This window comes from Pseudonaja textilis, chromosome Z (genome assembly GCF_049901715.1).
Source record: "Pseudonaja textilis isolate UNSWEBS1 chromosome Z, rPseTex1.2, whole genome shotgun sequence".
Lineage (NCBI taxonomy): Eukaryota > Metazoa > Chordata > Lepidosauria > Squamata > Elapidae > Pseudonaja > Pseudonaja textilis.
In genome coordinates, this window is record NC_142008.1 from 95,526,885 (window position 1) to 95,542,794 (window position 15,910).

At 38.2% G+C, this 15,910-nt stretch overlaps 1 protein-coding gene across 6 annotated transcripts; it reads left to right on the forward strand.

Moving 5' to 3' along the window:
• Window positions 1-429: 429 nt before the first annotated feature.
• COASY (Coenzyme A synthase) lies at window positions 430-13,550 on the forward strand. 6 transcript variants are annotated; one of them, XM_087917680.1, is made up of 10 exons: window positions 430-872; window positions 2,095-2,766; window positions 4,753-4,967; window positions 6,697-6,828; window positions 7,571-7,760; window positions 8,761-8,825; window positions 9,287-9,371; window positions 9,951-10,048; window positions 12,774-12,920; window positions 13,043-13,550. In XM_087917680.1, the coding sequence occupies exons 2-10, from the start codon at window positions 2,100-2,102 to the stop codon at window positions 13,097-13,099; spliced, it is 1,656 nt and encodes a 551-aa protein (XP_087773806.1). In that variant the 5' UTR covers window positions 430-872; window positions 2,095-2,099; the 3' UTR covers window positions 13,100-13,550. The 6 variants fall into 6 exon arrangements, 3 of the variants coding, with proteins under 3 accessions (XP_087773806.1, XP_026566494.1, XP_087773805.1); XM_026710709.2 differs by having other exon boundaries at window positions 464-872; window positions 2,099-2,766; XM_087917679.1 differs by having other exon boundaries at window positions 831-1,217.
• Window positions 13,551-15,910: the final 2,360 nt, after the last annotated feature.

Genomic DNA, 15,910 nt, shown 5'->3' on the forward strand with positions numbered 1-15,910 from the left:
AAAAGCATATGGGCTTCAATAGAAACTACAGATTGAAAAATGACATAATTGCTATAGTAATAACTACATATAGCAACACTTATTTATTAAAGATTTACAATATAAGACTGCCCAGCACGGAATATGTGACTGCATACAGCACAAACACAAAATAAGGGGGGAAATAACCTTTTAACAACAAAGACAATATATAAATGTGAAATGGCAACCAAGCACGCAACAAAAGATGATCAAGATATTATTATCCCACCTATGCGTGGGAGAAAATCTAGATCTTAACAGGTGTATCAAACCCTATAATCGCATGCTGTTCTGCATTATGAACCAATCGAAGCTTCGGAATCGGTTTCTCAATTTCGGACGCGTTTAAGACGCGTGGACTTCAGCTCCCAAAATCCTCCCCCATTGCTCGCTCGCCCAGGAATTCTGGGAGATGAAGTCCACTCATCTTCAAGCAGGTTAAGGTTGAGAAAGGCTCGTTCTGGATGGTTTTCAAGGGTGGCCCCGCATATAGAGCACCTGGCAATATCGTGGTGACGGGGGGCGACCATGACCAGGGAATCTTGATCCAGGAATGGACACAACTGGAAAGGCTATAACCCAAACACTATAGCCCCACCCGCACCCCTTGCTAAAGCATAGTTTGTGCGTTAACAAGACGAGTGAGAACTGGAACTGGGCTCGACATTTTGGCATTCATCGATACGAGGCAAAGGGATCTTCCTCCTTTAAATATTTCTTCCCCGCCCCCCCTGGGATTAACTTTCCACTCGGGGCCTATAAATATTTTCCTCCTAGCAACTAGGATCTCTTCCAGTTTGTGTAGAGACACTTCCGGGTCGGGTGTTGACTACGCTGAAGTTGCCTTTCAGGTGAGTAAGCGGAAGGTTTTTTTCCTTCGGGGGCGGGGGGGGTGGGGAGACGCTCCCGGTCTCTCGTGCGGGGGGGAGCGATTTGTTGTGGGGCAGCGGGAGTGAGGAATGTTACCGTTTCGCCTCTTCTTTCCCAGCGACGGAACCTGAGTTGGCCGTTTGCCGCAGGTTTCCTTTACAGGAGGACCGCAAACGTGTCTTATTCTTCCACCTCGCCTTTCCCAACAAGCCTGGAGCTTTTTGTTGCACTAAAAAAAAAAAAAAGCTGGAAAGCTCAAAACCCAAATATCAAAAGTAACAAGAGCTGTGGTGGTATAACAGGAGAAGATGGGAGGCTAAAAATGGGTAATATATATAATATATTGCAGCAACCTCCGTGCTGTAATAACCCAACAGCCTTGGAATTTCTGTCTTTGGTTTACAGTTGCAGAACACCACCGAGTTAATGTTGAATAAAGGCTGGAAGGAGAGTCCCTTTTCCTCCCCCCCCACCTCCCCCCTTTTATTTATTTTGGTATCCCTTATCCATGAAAAGCCAGCTGAGTGATCTTGGGCCAGTCACACACACTTACCCAACTCACCTCACAGGATTTGGATTTTATTTCCAAAGAGATGACCATTGGGTTGATTGAAGAAAACTTGGGGGGGGGGCTGGACAGTTGAAAATATTATGTAATCACCCTGTTAGGTGACACTCATTTATCTTTTAAAGGTGGGAGATTTGGGGGCACTGGAAAGTAAGTGATTACTTTATAATTACTGTTGCTGTCTTCAACGTTATAGCCCACTAAGAGTTTAAAAAATGGAAAGATATAGAGAGATGTTACTATTCATTTGCTTAATTGCATATTAATATGCTTAATTGCATATTAACTATCAAGTGGAAGTTAAAAATAAGCAAAAAAGAAATTGGTAGTACTGCTGTTTATCTTTCTCTGTTAGATTTCCTCTAACAAGTTTAAATACACTGTGGTTCCATAGCAATTTTATGAAGGTTAGGCTGCAAGATAATATCTTGTCCAATGCTAGTCAATTAAGGATTTTAAATAGGGATTTTCTACTTTACACTAGGGAAATGTTTTTCTGGAATTTACAATGTGGTTTGTCATTTTAAACTAGGTGCTAATAACATGAAATCTTTGGTCATTATTTTTCTATAGGTTAAAGCTACTTTGACCTTTTTTTTTTTTTTTGCATGTATCTTTCTGAATGGTCTTCCCAGACAGCATGTCGATTTTCCGCTCTGGTCTACTTGTTCTGACATCCCCACTTTCAGCACTTTCTCTACGCTTGATGCCCATTCTTGCTTCAGCTGCCCGGCTGGTACAAGAAACCCTATATATCCAACTGCAGCCAGGACTCAGCTTGTCGGGTGCTTCACAGCCCCGGTTTGCCTATGTTCCTGCCACATCTGAAGTACACAACCTTATCAGCAAGTTGTACACTGATGCTGACCTCCATCGTCACCTTGATGTCCGGATATTGCTCACCAACCTTCTCACTCAAGGAGCTAATCCTCCACCGCTAGGATATGTACAGAACCTTTCCAAGCCACCTGAAGTGGTGCTCACAGACTACGAAAGTTCAGATGGAGTGCAATCAAATCCAATTAAACAGCGCCTAGAACGTTATGCCATCAGTTGTTACAGCTGTTGCCCTAAACTGAGGTCTGTTTTACTGTATCCTGACTATGAGTTACAAGATGATAATGGAGAACTGTCCCCACAAGAGGAAACTGAGAAAACAAATGAGCCATTGCAAAGTTTCTCTGATGTAGTTGTGGGAGGCACTTTTGATAGACTTCACAATGGTCACAAGATCCTTCTGAGTGTGAGCTGTCTGCTGGCAGAAAATCGGCTCCTCATTGGTGTCTCTGACAAAGATCTTTTGGAAAGTGGGTCTCTTTGAACCATATATGCCTTTGTCCTGCAAAACCATGTAGAGAAATTAGAAATATTTGGGGAAATTTTAATATAGTTCAGATTTTTTTTTTTATACACAATGATTGAATGTTTTAACTGGAATCAGGACTGACAATGTAGAGGATAAGTTGTTACTTAGACATGTGATGCTGATACCCTGTCTTATTTTTTTTCTCACCAAAAAAGGCACCAGGTTTTATTTGGGGGGGATGTCATCCACTGACTCATCTCATTTGTGTGTGTTATCCCTGGCCTCCTATTGTCAGAGGCCTTCAGGAACAACTTCTATGGCCAGCAAGGCTTTCTTCAGGGATTGATCTGGAGCTCTTTAATGGCTACAGAGGCCTTCAGGAAAGCCTTGCCAGCTGCAGAAGAAATGGGTTCGCAAGGCAGGTGTCGGGGTGTGCTAGGCCTGGCTGCAATTGTCTGAAGGTAAGTAGGGCGGCTCCACCACCCTAGCTTAATTTTTACCCATGGGTGGGGTCTTAATTAGAGCTTATATTGGGCTCACATGTAAAACTCAAGCTGGGACTTATTTTGGGGGTGGGTTGTATTTTTGGAGAAACACATTTTTGGGGTATTTAGAATTTCATATATATATTTTTTTACTGGAAGTATTATCTAAGTATATTTGCAGAACATAGAAATGTGTGGTTCCCATTTATGGCAGTTTGCTTTATTAAGTATGATACCAGATCTAACATGGGCTGTCAAACGTCTGAACAGAAAATAACTTTATGTCAACGTAATATGATAGATTGCGGGGCCGGCACATTGAGCAACAAGGTCACATAATAAGATTGGGACTGGGTTAGGGATGTCCTCACTGTGAGTTGTGTTGTGTGTGCACAAAGGGAACTCAGCCAATCTCATTGTACACATGCTGTACTCTGACAATAAAGGTAAGAGTTTGTTAGTCAAAGTTAATTTAAATGGATCTGTCTTTGTACTTTGAGGAGGTAATGAGTATGGTTGAGATGAGTTAAGCATTCTACAGCTTTTTATCAATTATAAAACAACTGTTTTTTTTTCAATCCTTGGATATGTGTATTTGTGTATGTAGATCAGGGGCCTTCAAACTTGACAGCTTTAAGACTTGTGGACTTCAACTCCCAGAATTCCTCCTCCAGTCATGTTAGCTCAAGAATTCTGGGAGTTGAAGTCCACAAGTCTTAAACTTGCCAAGTTTGAAGACCCTTGGTGATAGATAAGAAAGATAGACACTTTGTCTTTTTGGACTAAACAATGTGCTAAGTTTAGAAAAGGAATAAGAAACAGTAAGTCAAATAATTAAAGATATAAGAATAGGTGCTGCAGTTAAACATTGTTTACATCAGCATTTGTCAGCTTTGGAAACTTATTTGCTTCCACATAGCTTGAGAAAGTGGGAGGGGGTGATTTTAATTGAGTAACTCTAAGTAGACAAAATAGAATTCTTTTGTTAGTTCAAGGTCATAGAGTATGGCGCCAGAACAAAAAGGAGCTTACTTTGGGATTGGTTCATGCGATGATGAGGAAAAAGGGGAGCTTTTATTACACTGCTCTTTATCAATAGCTTTTTATCCTTGTACCCTTTCTTAATTCCACTGGAACTTTATACCATTTCATCTACTGCCTTTTGTTTTTTAAGGAAAATATACAGGAAATTATTTCTAGCCCTGAGCAATTGTGATGAGAGAATTCTAAATTCAGTAAGTAAATATAAGTTAGCTTCAATTTGTACTTTACTAGCTTGATAGGCCAGAGGTAAGGAAACTATGCTTATCCCAAACTCATGGCAATTATATATGCAGCATCTGTTGCCTTTTCTCAATATGATTGTCTTAATTCTAAGGTAAGGAAATCACAACTTTGTAGCACTATGAACTTTTCTCCTTATATTGGGGTGTCACCTCAAAAGACTGAGGAAGAATGGGCTGTGCTTTATTACATTTTCTTCTTCTTTTCTCCATCAACAGATAAGTTATTAAAGGAGCTGATCCTACCTTTTGAACAACGTCTGGGTCAACTTGCTGAATTCCTAGTAGATGTCAAGCCCACGCTGCAATACAGCATTGTTCCTCTATATGATCCCTTTGGTCCATCAATCACCGATGCTAATCTGAAGTGCATTGTAGTCAGTGAGGAGACATTCAAGGGTGGTCTTTCTGTCAACAGAAGGAGGGCAGAAAATGTAAGTATGTGGGAATCTTTCTGCCACTATTGGGTACAAACTGAAAAGCCATCTGCCATTTAGGATCTGCCAGGACTTAAGATCTTCAGAACACAATTCTTCCCCAATCCCATCACTAGCAGAAGTACTTGGGCACTACTCCCAGATTCTGGAATTTTCTGCCAAGAGAGAACAGCCTGTGTTGTTCTGCTTGCAGGGGAAAATATTTTGTTTAGACAGAACTTTGATAGCTAAATAGAGTTTGGCTTTGTGTTTGGAGATCCCAGCTTTCTATTTTATTTAGTAAGAGTTTCAATTATATAGTCCAGTAAAACCTCACTTTAGCTTGTTACAGAAAGTTCTTTTTTCACTTGGACTCCACTCCTATTTAATGAGCTAGTATATGCTAATTAGAGAGTTTAGGGGCATTCAAATACTTGCTGAAGCTTTACCATAAATTATACTGTTTATGCAATTACATAAATAAATTAATTCAAATGAGGTGTATTCAGATTTAATGGTTTTAATAAAACCTTAATGGTGTTTATCTTGATTGTTGTTCTGGGGGTCATTCATTGGCAGAAAAGGGAGGAATCATATTGCTTCCTCAAACAACTTGAAGGGATTGCTTCGTTTGGATCTCAGTAGAAGCAAAATGCCCTGCAAAAATTTGCATGGCCAATTGTTTACTTATATTGTGACATTTAGAATTTTAATCCAAGCACAAAATAGGTAGAGAAATGTTTCTTTAGTATAGAGTATGGCTCATTTCCACCAACCCTCACCAGACAAGACTTCTTCTGCGTGCTTTGGTGAGTATGGGTGGCACTCTCAATCTTTACATTTAACCAAGAGCTTAATAGTAATCTCTGTCCCTACTGTAATCATCCATAATCATCCATCCACTTTTTAAAATTTGTTTAAAATCTATCAGTTCAAACAACCATTGTGGCAGCTAGTTCTAGGGCTCATAGCCTTTCCTTTGGAATTGCATAGCAAAGATTAATTTAAAAGATTGCTAGTATCTGAGATATGTTTATTAGATAAAACAGAAGCATGTTCATTGTATTTATTATATTTTTATATTATATTTATTATTATTGGTATTAGTATTAGTAGTATTAGTATTATATTTATTAGTATTATATTGTTATATTTATTAGTATTATATTTATTAGTATTATATTTATTAGTATTATTTGGATTAAATGACATTAATTTTGGGTGCAAAAGGAAAATGGATCTTACAAATAGTCCTTGATTTACAACCATAATTAGGTTGAGAATTACAGTCTTGATGATTGTTAAGTAGCAATATACTTTTACCAGATTTTACAATATTTTTTGCAGGTGTTGTAAAGTGAACATGGTCATTAAACAAATCCATTTTATCTAATGAGTATTTTTCTTTTTGCTGGAAACAAAGTAAATTCCAGAAACCAGCAAAAATGCCAGAAACTATTGTCATATGTTTGAGGCATACTGCAGCTGACTATAAATGAGACCTGGTTGCCAAACACCTAAAATGCAATCATGTGACTATGAGGTGGGGGAAGGTGAAGGATGTAGGAATTCCAGAACCAGTTCATAAATACTTTTTGGAGATGAATGTCTGCCATAATTTCAAATGGTCACTAAGTTACCAGACATAAAGTGAGGACTGCCTCTAGTGGTAGAATAATGGATATTCTTTGCCAAACTCTGTGGTGTAGTATGGAAAGGCAACTGGTCTCTAATAAATGTCTTACAGAACCTTTCTGAACTGGCTCTCCACAAGATCAATCTGGCTGTTGACCCTCAACATGCCAGAAATGAGGAAGAAAAAATCAGCTCTTCTAGCTTGAGGTACAGACTTCTTGGAACTTTGTTGCGTGCACCTCAGGTAAGTAAGTTTGTTTTAGCTTTTGAGTTGTATGGTAGGGTGAATTACAATTATGTGTTTATTTGGTAGTAAGGCCCTTTGAGTTGAAAGGGGCCTATTCTCAAATAAGTATGGATTGCCACCTTTGTTGCTGGATTTTCTAAGAGAAAAGATAGGTGAAAGAACAGTCTGAACATGCCTTCCAGTCTTCATTGTGAGCAATTTTTTATCTGGGTTGTCTCTGGCCCCTTCCTTTCTTCAAAGTAAAGCTTTCCAGTATGAGAAACCTAGTTACCTTCCTCCGATCTCTACTGTGCCCCTTCACCTTTTTCTCCCTTTTCCTCCCCTCTTTCTTCAGAGCAGCATTCACTATTAGCAAGCACTGAGTCTTCAGATACAGTGAGGAGCTGTAGCTAATTCGAAGGAGCCTCACCACAGAATGGAAGGGTGGGGAAAAGGATGCTTATAGAGGATGCAGAGTCACTATGAGCAGCCATTGTGGTACTCAAGAAAGCAAAGACCATGAGAGTAAAGGCCAAGCTCTCTGAATGGAGAGCACACTTTACAAGGAACAGTGTGCAGGACTATGAATGTAGCTCTAAACAAATGTAACAGGGCTGTATATAGTGAATGTTTGTTCACTAAAACAGTGCTGCTATGAAAAGAGCCGATGGAAAAATAGTTGTACTTCTGTAATGTTGAACAATAATACAAATGAATATACCCAGTTCCCTTAATAAAATCAATTTTCTTTTCTCTTCAGAAAAATCCATCACTTCCTTCCAGCCCCTACATTATAGGGCTGACAGGTGGATCTGGTAGTGGCAAAAGTTCTGTTGCCCAGTATTTGTTTCGCCTTGGTGCCTTCCATTTGGATATGGACAGACTGGGACACAATATTTACACACCAGGTGGTCCTGTATACAAGCAGGTGATAGAAGCATTTGGACCAGGTATGATTGACCTTTGTGGGAAGCCATCTTTTAACTCAGTTCATCCAGAAAACTGCAAGAGAAGGGATAGCAAGAGTTCTGCCTCAATTTTTTTTTTCTTATTTCTGATCATCTGCCAATCCGCTTTTATGACTTAAAACCGTGTATTCTCCCCTTTCCAAATTTATTCTCCCTGTTTTCTTGCCATTTGTCCTCAGCAGACAAAGTTTATAAACCTGCACTGATATCAGAGTAGTTTGGCCCATCATTGGGAAAATAGATATGGAAGGAGAAAAACTGAGGTAACAAGCAGGCCAAAGGTGAAACTATTGTATAACATACTATGTATATTGAATTGCCACTTAATCTAAGTGAAAGTACTATTTGGCAAAATCAGTCACTCTTGGAAGACATCAGGCTAGGTGACATTGGAGGCAAGACTCCAGGAAAAATAAAATTATTATTTACCACTATAGCTGGTTCTTATATTGTAAGCATTTTTGCACAGCTTAGCAGAGGCATTTTCATTTGCATTTATATGTTGAAATGGTTCAGTGGAGCCATCCAATAAGGTTATTTTCCAAATTTATTGCACTCTAGAGAAGTTTGAAATTGTAGAGTTTATTTATTCATTTAGTTATTCATCACATTTGTACATTGCTCATCTCGCCTAAGTGACTCTTATACCACCAGTTTTTGTATCACCAGATTTGGAAAAGCTGCAGGAAACCACCATAAGGTTTTGAAGTATTCTTTATTTAATTAGGTTACATTAGTATCCTTTTGTACATTTGTCCAATGTTTTGAGTCATGAAAGAAATGATCAATTTGACAAATCTTGTTTCAAAAATGGCAGTGAAAAACCAGTTAAATACCCTAAAAAATTAGGGATGGAGATGGGAGACTCACCTATGAATTCTGAAAGGGATTTGACTTTTGAGGATCTCTTAACACAAATAAGCGGAAGCTGCACAATATTTCTTTCTGGTGTGTGTTTGGCGAATCCAACTCATCTTTACAGATATTTTGAACGAAGATGGAATCATCAACAGAAAATTGTTGGGAGCCAAAGTATTTGGAGACCAGGTAAAAAGCTGCCTCAGTTTGGGGTAAAAATTGAATTTCAATATTGACATTCCTTCCTTTCCAGTTCAGCATATTTGGTTTACCCTTTGATTCACTGACATCAGAATGCTTCTCTGTTCCACCCTGTTAACTCTGCCCTTTCACCTCCTTTCACAGCAAGGTGTTTTTTTTTCCTTTTGTGGGTGAAAGGTGTTATGTGAGCACAATGCACGCAGGGAGAATCTCTCCCTGTATACTAAATATGTGGTCCTTAGACTGAGAAAAATTAAACTTTTAAAACCGGTGATGCTGGGATAGCTGTCTGTATACAAGTGCATGCCTTGACCCAATTCTGATTTGCATACCATACTTCTTGCATTGGTACTGCACTTTGGCAACCCCCAGGGTTTGGTTTGGTTTTCATTACTAGCAGCAGGTCACCTTAAATTTCTCATGTTGGCTTTCTTTGTTTCCCTTTACAGGAGCAAATGAAGCAGCTGAACAATATCATGTGGCCAGTGATGGCTCAAATGGCAAAAGAAAAGATAGAAGAGGCAGCCAAGCAGGGTGAGAAGGTCTTTTGGGGATCTTGGCAAGACTTGTGAATGTTACATAAATGCAAGGTCTCCTTTTTCAGAAAGATGAGCAGATAATCTGTAAGGGGGGGCTTGCCTCGCAGAGTCGTTTGTGACTTTCCTTATGATGGACTGTCATGTGGTCCCAGCATGAGGGATCATTCAGCTGTGCAGCATATGAAAACCGAGATCATTTCATTTCATTTCATTTACAGGGCATCCTAACGTTGAGAAAAACGTGTGTTTTATCTGAGTTTAGTTATATTAGAGTTAGCCCATGATGCAGCAGTTATTATTTATCTAGTCATTTCAATCCCTCAGTCTCAAACATTTCCAGAGCAACTTGAAGAATAATATGACTATCATGGGTTGCTTGAAAGCAACAAATCAGACTTTTACATTATCAATACCTTTGTTTATTCTCCAGTATGAGAAAAGAGTTGACTGTGCCATTGCAGTAATTGCTCATAATGACACCTGACTTATTTGGAAATGAAATCAAAGTGTGCTGCAGCCCTGTTCTCTTGACAGAAACTGCCTTCTGTTCACTATTCAAATTTCTGGTCTGCAGGAAAGGCTGTGTGTGTGCTGGATGCAGCTATGTTGCTGGAGGCAGGCTGGACAAATATGGTGCATGAGGTCTGGACAGTCGTCATTCCTGAACATGAGGTAAGAAAACTGCTGGGTTGTGTAATTCTTGCAATCAAAATCTCTCTCTTCCTGTTTGGTAGATGACATTTGTCATGCCTGCCCAAAAGAATAGCTGGTGCAAAGTAGTTAGATTTTAATTGGAACATGCAAGTATTTTGAATTTTATTTCATCCATCATAAAGTTATTCAGTAGTTGTTTAAAAAGAATCCAAAGCTCTGTTGTTACAGTTATCAGGCAAATGTGAATATTACATCACAGTTATTCTAAATAATGATCATGCATGGACATTTGTCTTCTGTGTATGGATTTTTGATGCATACATTCTGGAAAACCGTAGCATAGCTTTCAGTGGTAGTCCATGCAATGAAAGGTAAGGTAGATAAATAGATAGGAATATTTTATATCCAGATTTTTTAAAAATGCAAAACAATTTGTATCACGAAATTAATAAACCACAATAAAGATGAAATAACTGGGATTAAAAAACACTAAAGAAAGAGTAATATAAATAGCTCATATAGCAGTATCACATAAAGAAATTAATATCACTATTGTTAACTCTCACCATCTAAAAGATAATGGTTCCTAAGCAAAAACCTCATTTAAAAAAAATAAATAAAAATAATCTAAGAGTATATATGAGAATATAAGAGAATATCACTTATACAGTATGTAACTATGAGGAGGACATTTCTACATTTGGCAATAGCATCCAAAGACAGCAATTTTCATATCATAGTTTAGTTTTCATTTAACAGATAACAGATAATCAGAGTTGGAAAGGACCTTGTAGGTCATCTAGTCCAACCCCCTACCCAAGCGGGAAACCCTACACCATTCCTGACAAATGGCAGTCCAATCTCTTCTTGAAAGTCTCAAGTGATGGCCCTCCCACAACTTCTGAGGGCAAGCTGTTGCATTGGTTGATTGTTCTCACTGTCAGAAAGTTTCTCTTTATTTCCAGGTTAAATCTCTCCTTGTTCAGTTTCCATCCATTATTTCTGTTGTACTTCTTCACAAAGGCTCACTATAATAAAAATTTCCAAATTCGGATTTCAGAATTCTTTGGCTCAAGATTTTCCAATGAGGCAAAAAAGTGGCTTCTTTAAGGTTTAACTAATGTGCTGTGTGGATATGGTATAATTTGAAAAGGTCATTTTCCAGCAGCCCTAAAAGTTTCCTAATTAAATACAAATTAGCATTAGAAAGTAGAAACATCCATTGAATCCAGTTAGGAGATTCAAAATAGAGATATGGAAGTTCCTTTTTACCTACATCATAATTATGCTGTAGAATTCATGAGCATAAGAACAGCAGTAGCCACATTTTTGAACATTTTTAAAAGGAGATTAAACACATCAATGGAGGATAAGAATGTTCTCGTTTTGATAGCTTTGCAAAACATTAGTTTCTGTCTCAGATTTGTGTGCAGAATTAGAATCTCAACCCACTTTCCTTCTGCAATTCAGACACTCTTATGGCTATACCCTAAAACTTAGTGGATGAGGAAGGAATGACCATCATGTTCCTTATGTGAGAGCAGGAACGGTTTTATACTGCTGCTAATACCCCTTGCTGCCTACTTTCCTAATGATTAAAAAAAGGAAGTAATTGCTTTTCTGAAGAGGTGGGGTTGGGAGAAGCCGAAGCCCATTGTCCCATGCCCCGTGGGAAAAACCCCAAGGGGAAGGAGTTTTCACAAGCAGAAGCTATGCTTTCTCACATCACTTCCTCTAGAGCTGAAATTGACTTGAAGGTTAATAAACTTAACTTCCAAGCTCTATAGCTCATGAGGACTCAAACAGCAATGTCAGTACTGAATGTGGAAGACATCACTGTTTCAGCTGTTGTGTGGGAAATGAATAGGAGGCTCCGGTTTTCATTTCTCGCTTATATAATTTAATATCTCATTAGTAATTGCAGGAAAAGAAGAGTGGAGCAGTCTTTCATTCTGGTCTGTCTTTACTTCTTAGCTGTGTTTTTCTGATGCAGGAGTAGCTAAGCTTCCTTCTGCATCTGTTCTTCAAGTACATATTTATTTGCTACCTATTCAGGGCTAACAAATATAGATATGGTGGTTAAAAATATGTTCTCAGTTGAAGAGAAAGAGGAGTAAATACAATCAGAGGGTTTTGTAGATTGTAACTGATCAGTTTGAAGGATCACTTCCCACATCTTCTGCTGTGCAGTCATCAGAATCCTTGCTCTGCTCTTGCTACCCTCAGAGTTTAATTATGATGGTAGAATATGTAACAGGTGTCAGAATACCAATAGTGTTCTAAATTGTGCAACTTTAACTAGTTCTTTCCTTATTGCTTGTTTTTAATTTGAGACCTTATATGATCCCAGTAAAGATTACTTCTTTAAATAAGCACATTTACTTCATTATTTTTTAAAAAAATACAAGATTTATATGGTTACCCATCTTATGGCACACAACAGTAATACAAAATAAGATATAGCAACATTACAAAAGAAGAGAAAAGAAAAAGTAGGGATCCCCTTCATCAATTATACATATTCATCTATACAACCCTGTGGCTCTAATCTTACCATCCCAGCGCCGGGAGGGGAGGGAAAGCCAGCTCTTCCTGACTTTCCCGAAGATTAAGAGGGTGGGCCTGCTAGATCTCAAGGGAAAGGACAAAGCAGGAGCTGCCACAGAAAATACTTGCTCCCTAGGCATCATTTAAGAAAGGGACCGGCCTGCTCTACCTCTTCTCTGTCTCTGTTTCTTTCAAGGCCATAAGACGCATCATAGAAAGAGATGACCTAAGTTCAGAAGCTGCCAAACTGCGGATACAAAGCCAAATGCCTAACAGTGAGCGTGTGAAGCACTCGCATGTAGTTCTTTGCACAATGTGGGAGCCAGAAATTACACATGAAATGGTAAGAAAAACATAATAGCTGCAAATGAGTAAGGCAGCATCTTATTGGGTCTATTAAATGGGTTTTCTTTGGAGAGTCATCCCCAATGGGCTTGTTGAATAATCTTTTGTCTGTTTTTACAGGTGGACAAAGCTTGGGCTCTGCTTCAGAAACGCATCAAACCTGAAATAGACCCCTGAACTGAGATGCGATCACCTCTTCATTCTGCCCCCTCAGTGCTGCTAGTACGGAAAAATGTGCACCCATCATGAGTACTCATTCTAACAAGGACAGAAGTTGAGGATAGAGATAAAGGAAGCAGAGTTCCAAACACTTGTGGGGGGTGATATTCCCTTTGACCTTTTTTCCTCTTGAAAAGGTTCAGGGAGAGGCATGAGGTAACTTTTGTATATTGTAGGATTTGATTTTTTTTTTATTCAGTTGGAGTACCTGTTGAGCAGGAAGGAAAAGACACTGCTATGTGAAGCCATTGGTGTTACATGTTTTTGATGGAAGCAGTTTCATTAATGCTACTAACAAAAGAAGAACATTCAGGGTTATATAGGCATGACATAGGTGCTCTGTTTAGTCTCAACTGTTTTGTACTTGATATCCTTTATGCAAAAGTTACATATAAAGAAAGCAAATATATTGGCTTTGTGTGTTACTAATGGGAACTTTTCTGATTCAGTAGTGGGTGGGTTTCTTACTCAGTCTTCTCTGGGACATCAAGATTCACAAATACCGTTTAAACCAACTTTTCTCATTTGAATTTGCTTTCAATTCTATTGCTTAATTTAATTTTTTATCTCTAAAAAAGATAAATAGAAAAAATTGGCAGTTTTTTTTTAAACAAGCAGTGTGATTTACTTTAAAATTGCAGCAAAATAAGGTGTCTTTGTTTTTCAAATCCCTTCAAAAATCAAATTTGAAATATTTGTTTAAAAATTCATGGTATTTTGAAAATCACTTGAAATTAAATATTTCAATTACATTTTTCATCATTTTAGTTGGAGGTATGGCATGCATTTCTATTTATATTTGAATGCAAGACCATGTCTCACCATCCTCTTTATATTCACTTGAAGCTAATTTAACTTCACTGGCTTTCATTATTCGGACTGCATGGTTTCATGGGCTATGAGTCAAAGTTTGTAATCTTTCATCTAACAAATGCATACACTTTCAGATGAGGAGCAGGGAAATTCCATAAGAATTAAATTAGATCACATTTGATGTATAAATATTCCCGCCAAAGACTGAAAGGGAGGATGGTGTGCCAAACATATCTATATTATATAGATTATATCTATATTGTAATGGTACAACTTCTGATGCAGATAGAGAAGAATAATTTTCATGATAATTCCCAAATAAGCATTTGATACCAATCTTATAGCTTAAATGTTCCAGAGATCTGAGGCCCTGAATATTTTATATCTGGTGGCAATGGGACATCAGTCTGATTCTGAAAGAAAGCCATATGATAAAGAGAAGTAAGGGTTAGCAATAACAAATGCAGTATTTTGTTCATATACTCTTTGCCTTGAATACATCCGGGTTGAAGTTCATTCAGATAGTTTTGACATTTCGTTACGTCAAATTGCCACTTTCCTCCCTGCTTAACAATAATGCAAACTTCATATTTATGATATAGCTCCCTTTACGAAACAAGGGGCCTGCTCGTTAAGAATATATTCCTGCAGCCAATACCCTCACCACCTACAACGCTGCCCAGATTTCTTGCTTTCTTATTTGTTAGGTTCTTTTAATTTAAGAGAAATGAAGAAAATGATATACTCTAAAATACCACCCTCTCATATTGGATTTATTTACAAGAACATCAGAGGCATTCCTACACCCAATGCCTTGTGTGGTGTCAACTTGTGCATGGGGTGGGGGAGGTGCTGGCTGAGCAAATCAACACTTAAGGATTAACTCTGAGGAAGGAACATCTCGGAGATGTTGTTTGATCAGGAGTAATACCAGTTTAGCTTGATTATGTCATAGTTTTTTTGCACCTAGTCTGGCAATTCTCTTACGGATATACAAGGCCCTCTCCTGGCAAATATTCAGTGGAAGTGCTCCAGCATGCTCTCAAAATTCCAGGTATGCTTACGTATCAAAAGGGCTACCAGGCACTGCCCTGAGAGCATAGCTTATTTTGCCAGTGAAATTGATGCAAAAATCTAATCTCCAATAGATGACTGTCCAGCCACTGCTTAAAAACATTCAGTGACAGAGAACCCATAACCCAGTATCAAACTGGTCCTCTCTTTCAACTGTTCTGTAATATTCTGCCAGAATCTCCATTCTTTTAACATTTTTGTTGTCTGGGATGGTAGAAAAGAGGTCTTGATTTTTTTTTTAATGTGTAATTTCTCTGTGAGACTTGAAAAGGCTTACCGTGCCCCTAACCAAACTAATCTTTTTTTAAGCCTAAATGCATCCATTTTCTTAGTCTCTCCACATAAGACATAGCATCTACGATCATCCTTGTGTGTCTTCTTCACCCAATCCAACTCCTTTGAATCTTTCTTAAAATACGTCACGCAGAACTCAACACAGCACTCAGTGCAGGCTTGGAAAGTGAAGAATATGAGGGTACAAAACCCTTCCCTATTTGGAAATTATGTTATATTAATGCAGCCTAAAAATTACATCTGTTTCAGCAAATAGAGCACCTGATTAATGCCTCAGAAGCTAAACAGGGATCCTACTAGGTAACTAGGAAATTTGAAAACATTCCATAAAATGGCAATGGCAAATCCTTTCTTTTCCGTTACCAAAAAACTCCAAATGGGCATGTTGCGAAGTTATTAATCTATAAACTTTAAAATTTCATCTGCCTTTTTTTTTTGTAGCCATATTAGATTGTTGACTCATACTTAGCTTATGATCAACTACTTTATAATTTTGACACTATCTTCTCATCTATATATGTGTTCTGGAATCTTCATAGATGTTGAAAGTTAGACTGACTGACTGTTTAAGATTCTATGTCGTTCCTC

Bases quoted from the DNA above. Each gene is read 5' to 3' on its own strand.
- COASY (XM_087917679.1), top strand. The intron at 4,968-6,696 runs GTAAGTATGTGG...AATGTCTTACAG, and splicing joins ACAGAAGGAGGGCAGAAAAT to AACCTTTCTGAACTGGCTCT. The intron at 9,372-9,950 runs GTGAGAAGGTCT...TCTGGTCTGCAG, and splicing joins AGAAGAGGCAGCCAAGCAGG to GAAAGGCTGTGTGTGTGCTG.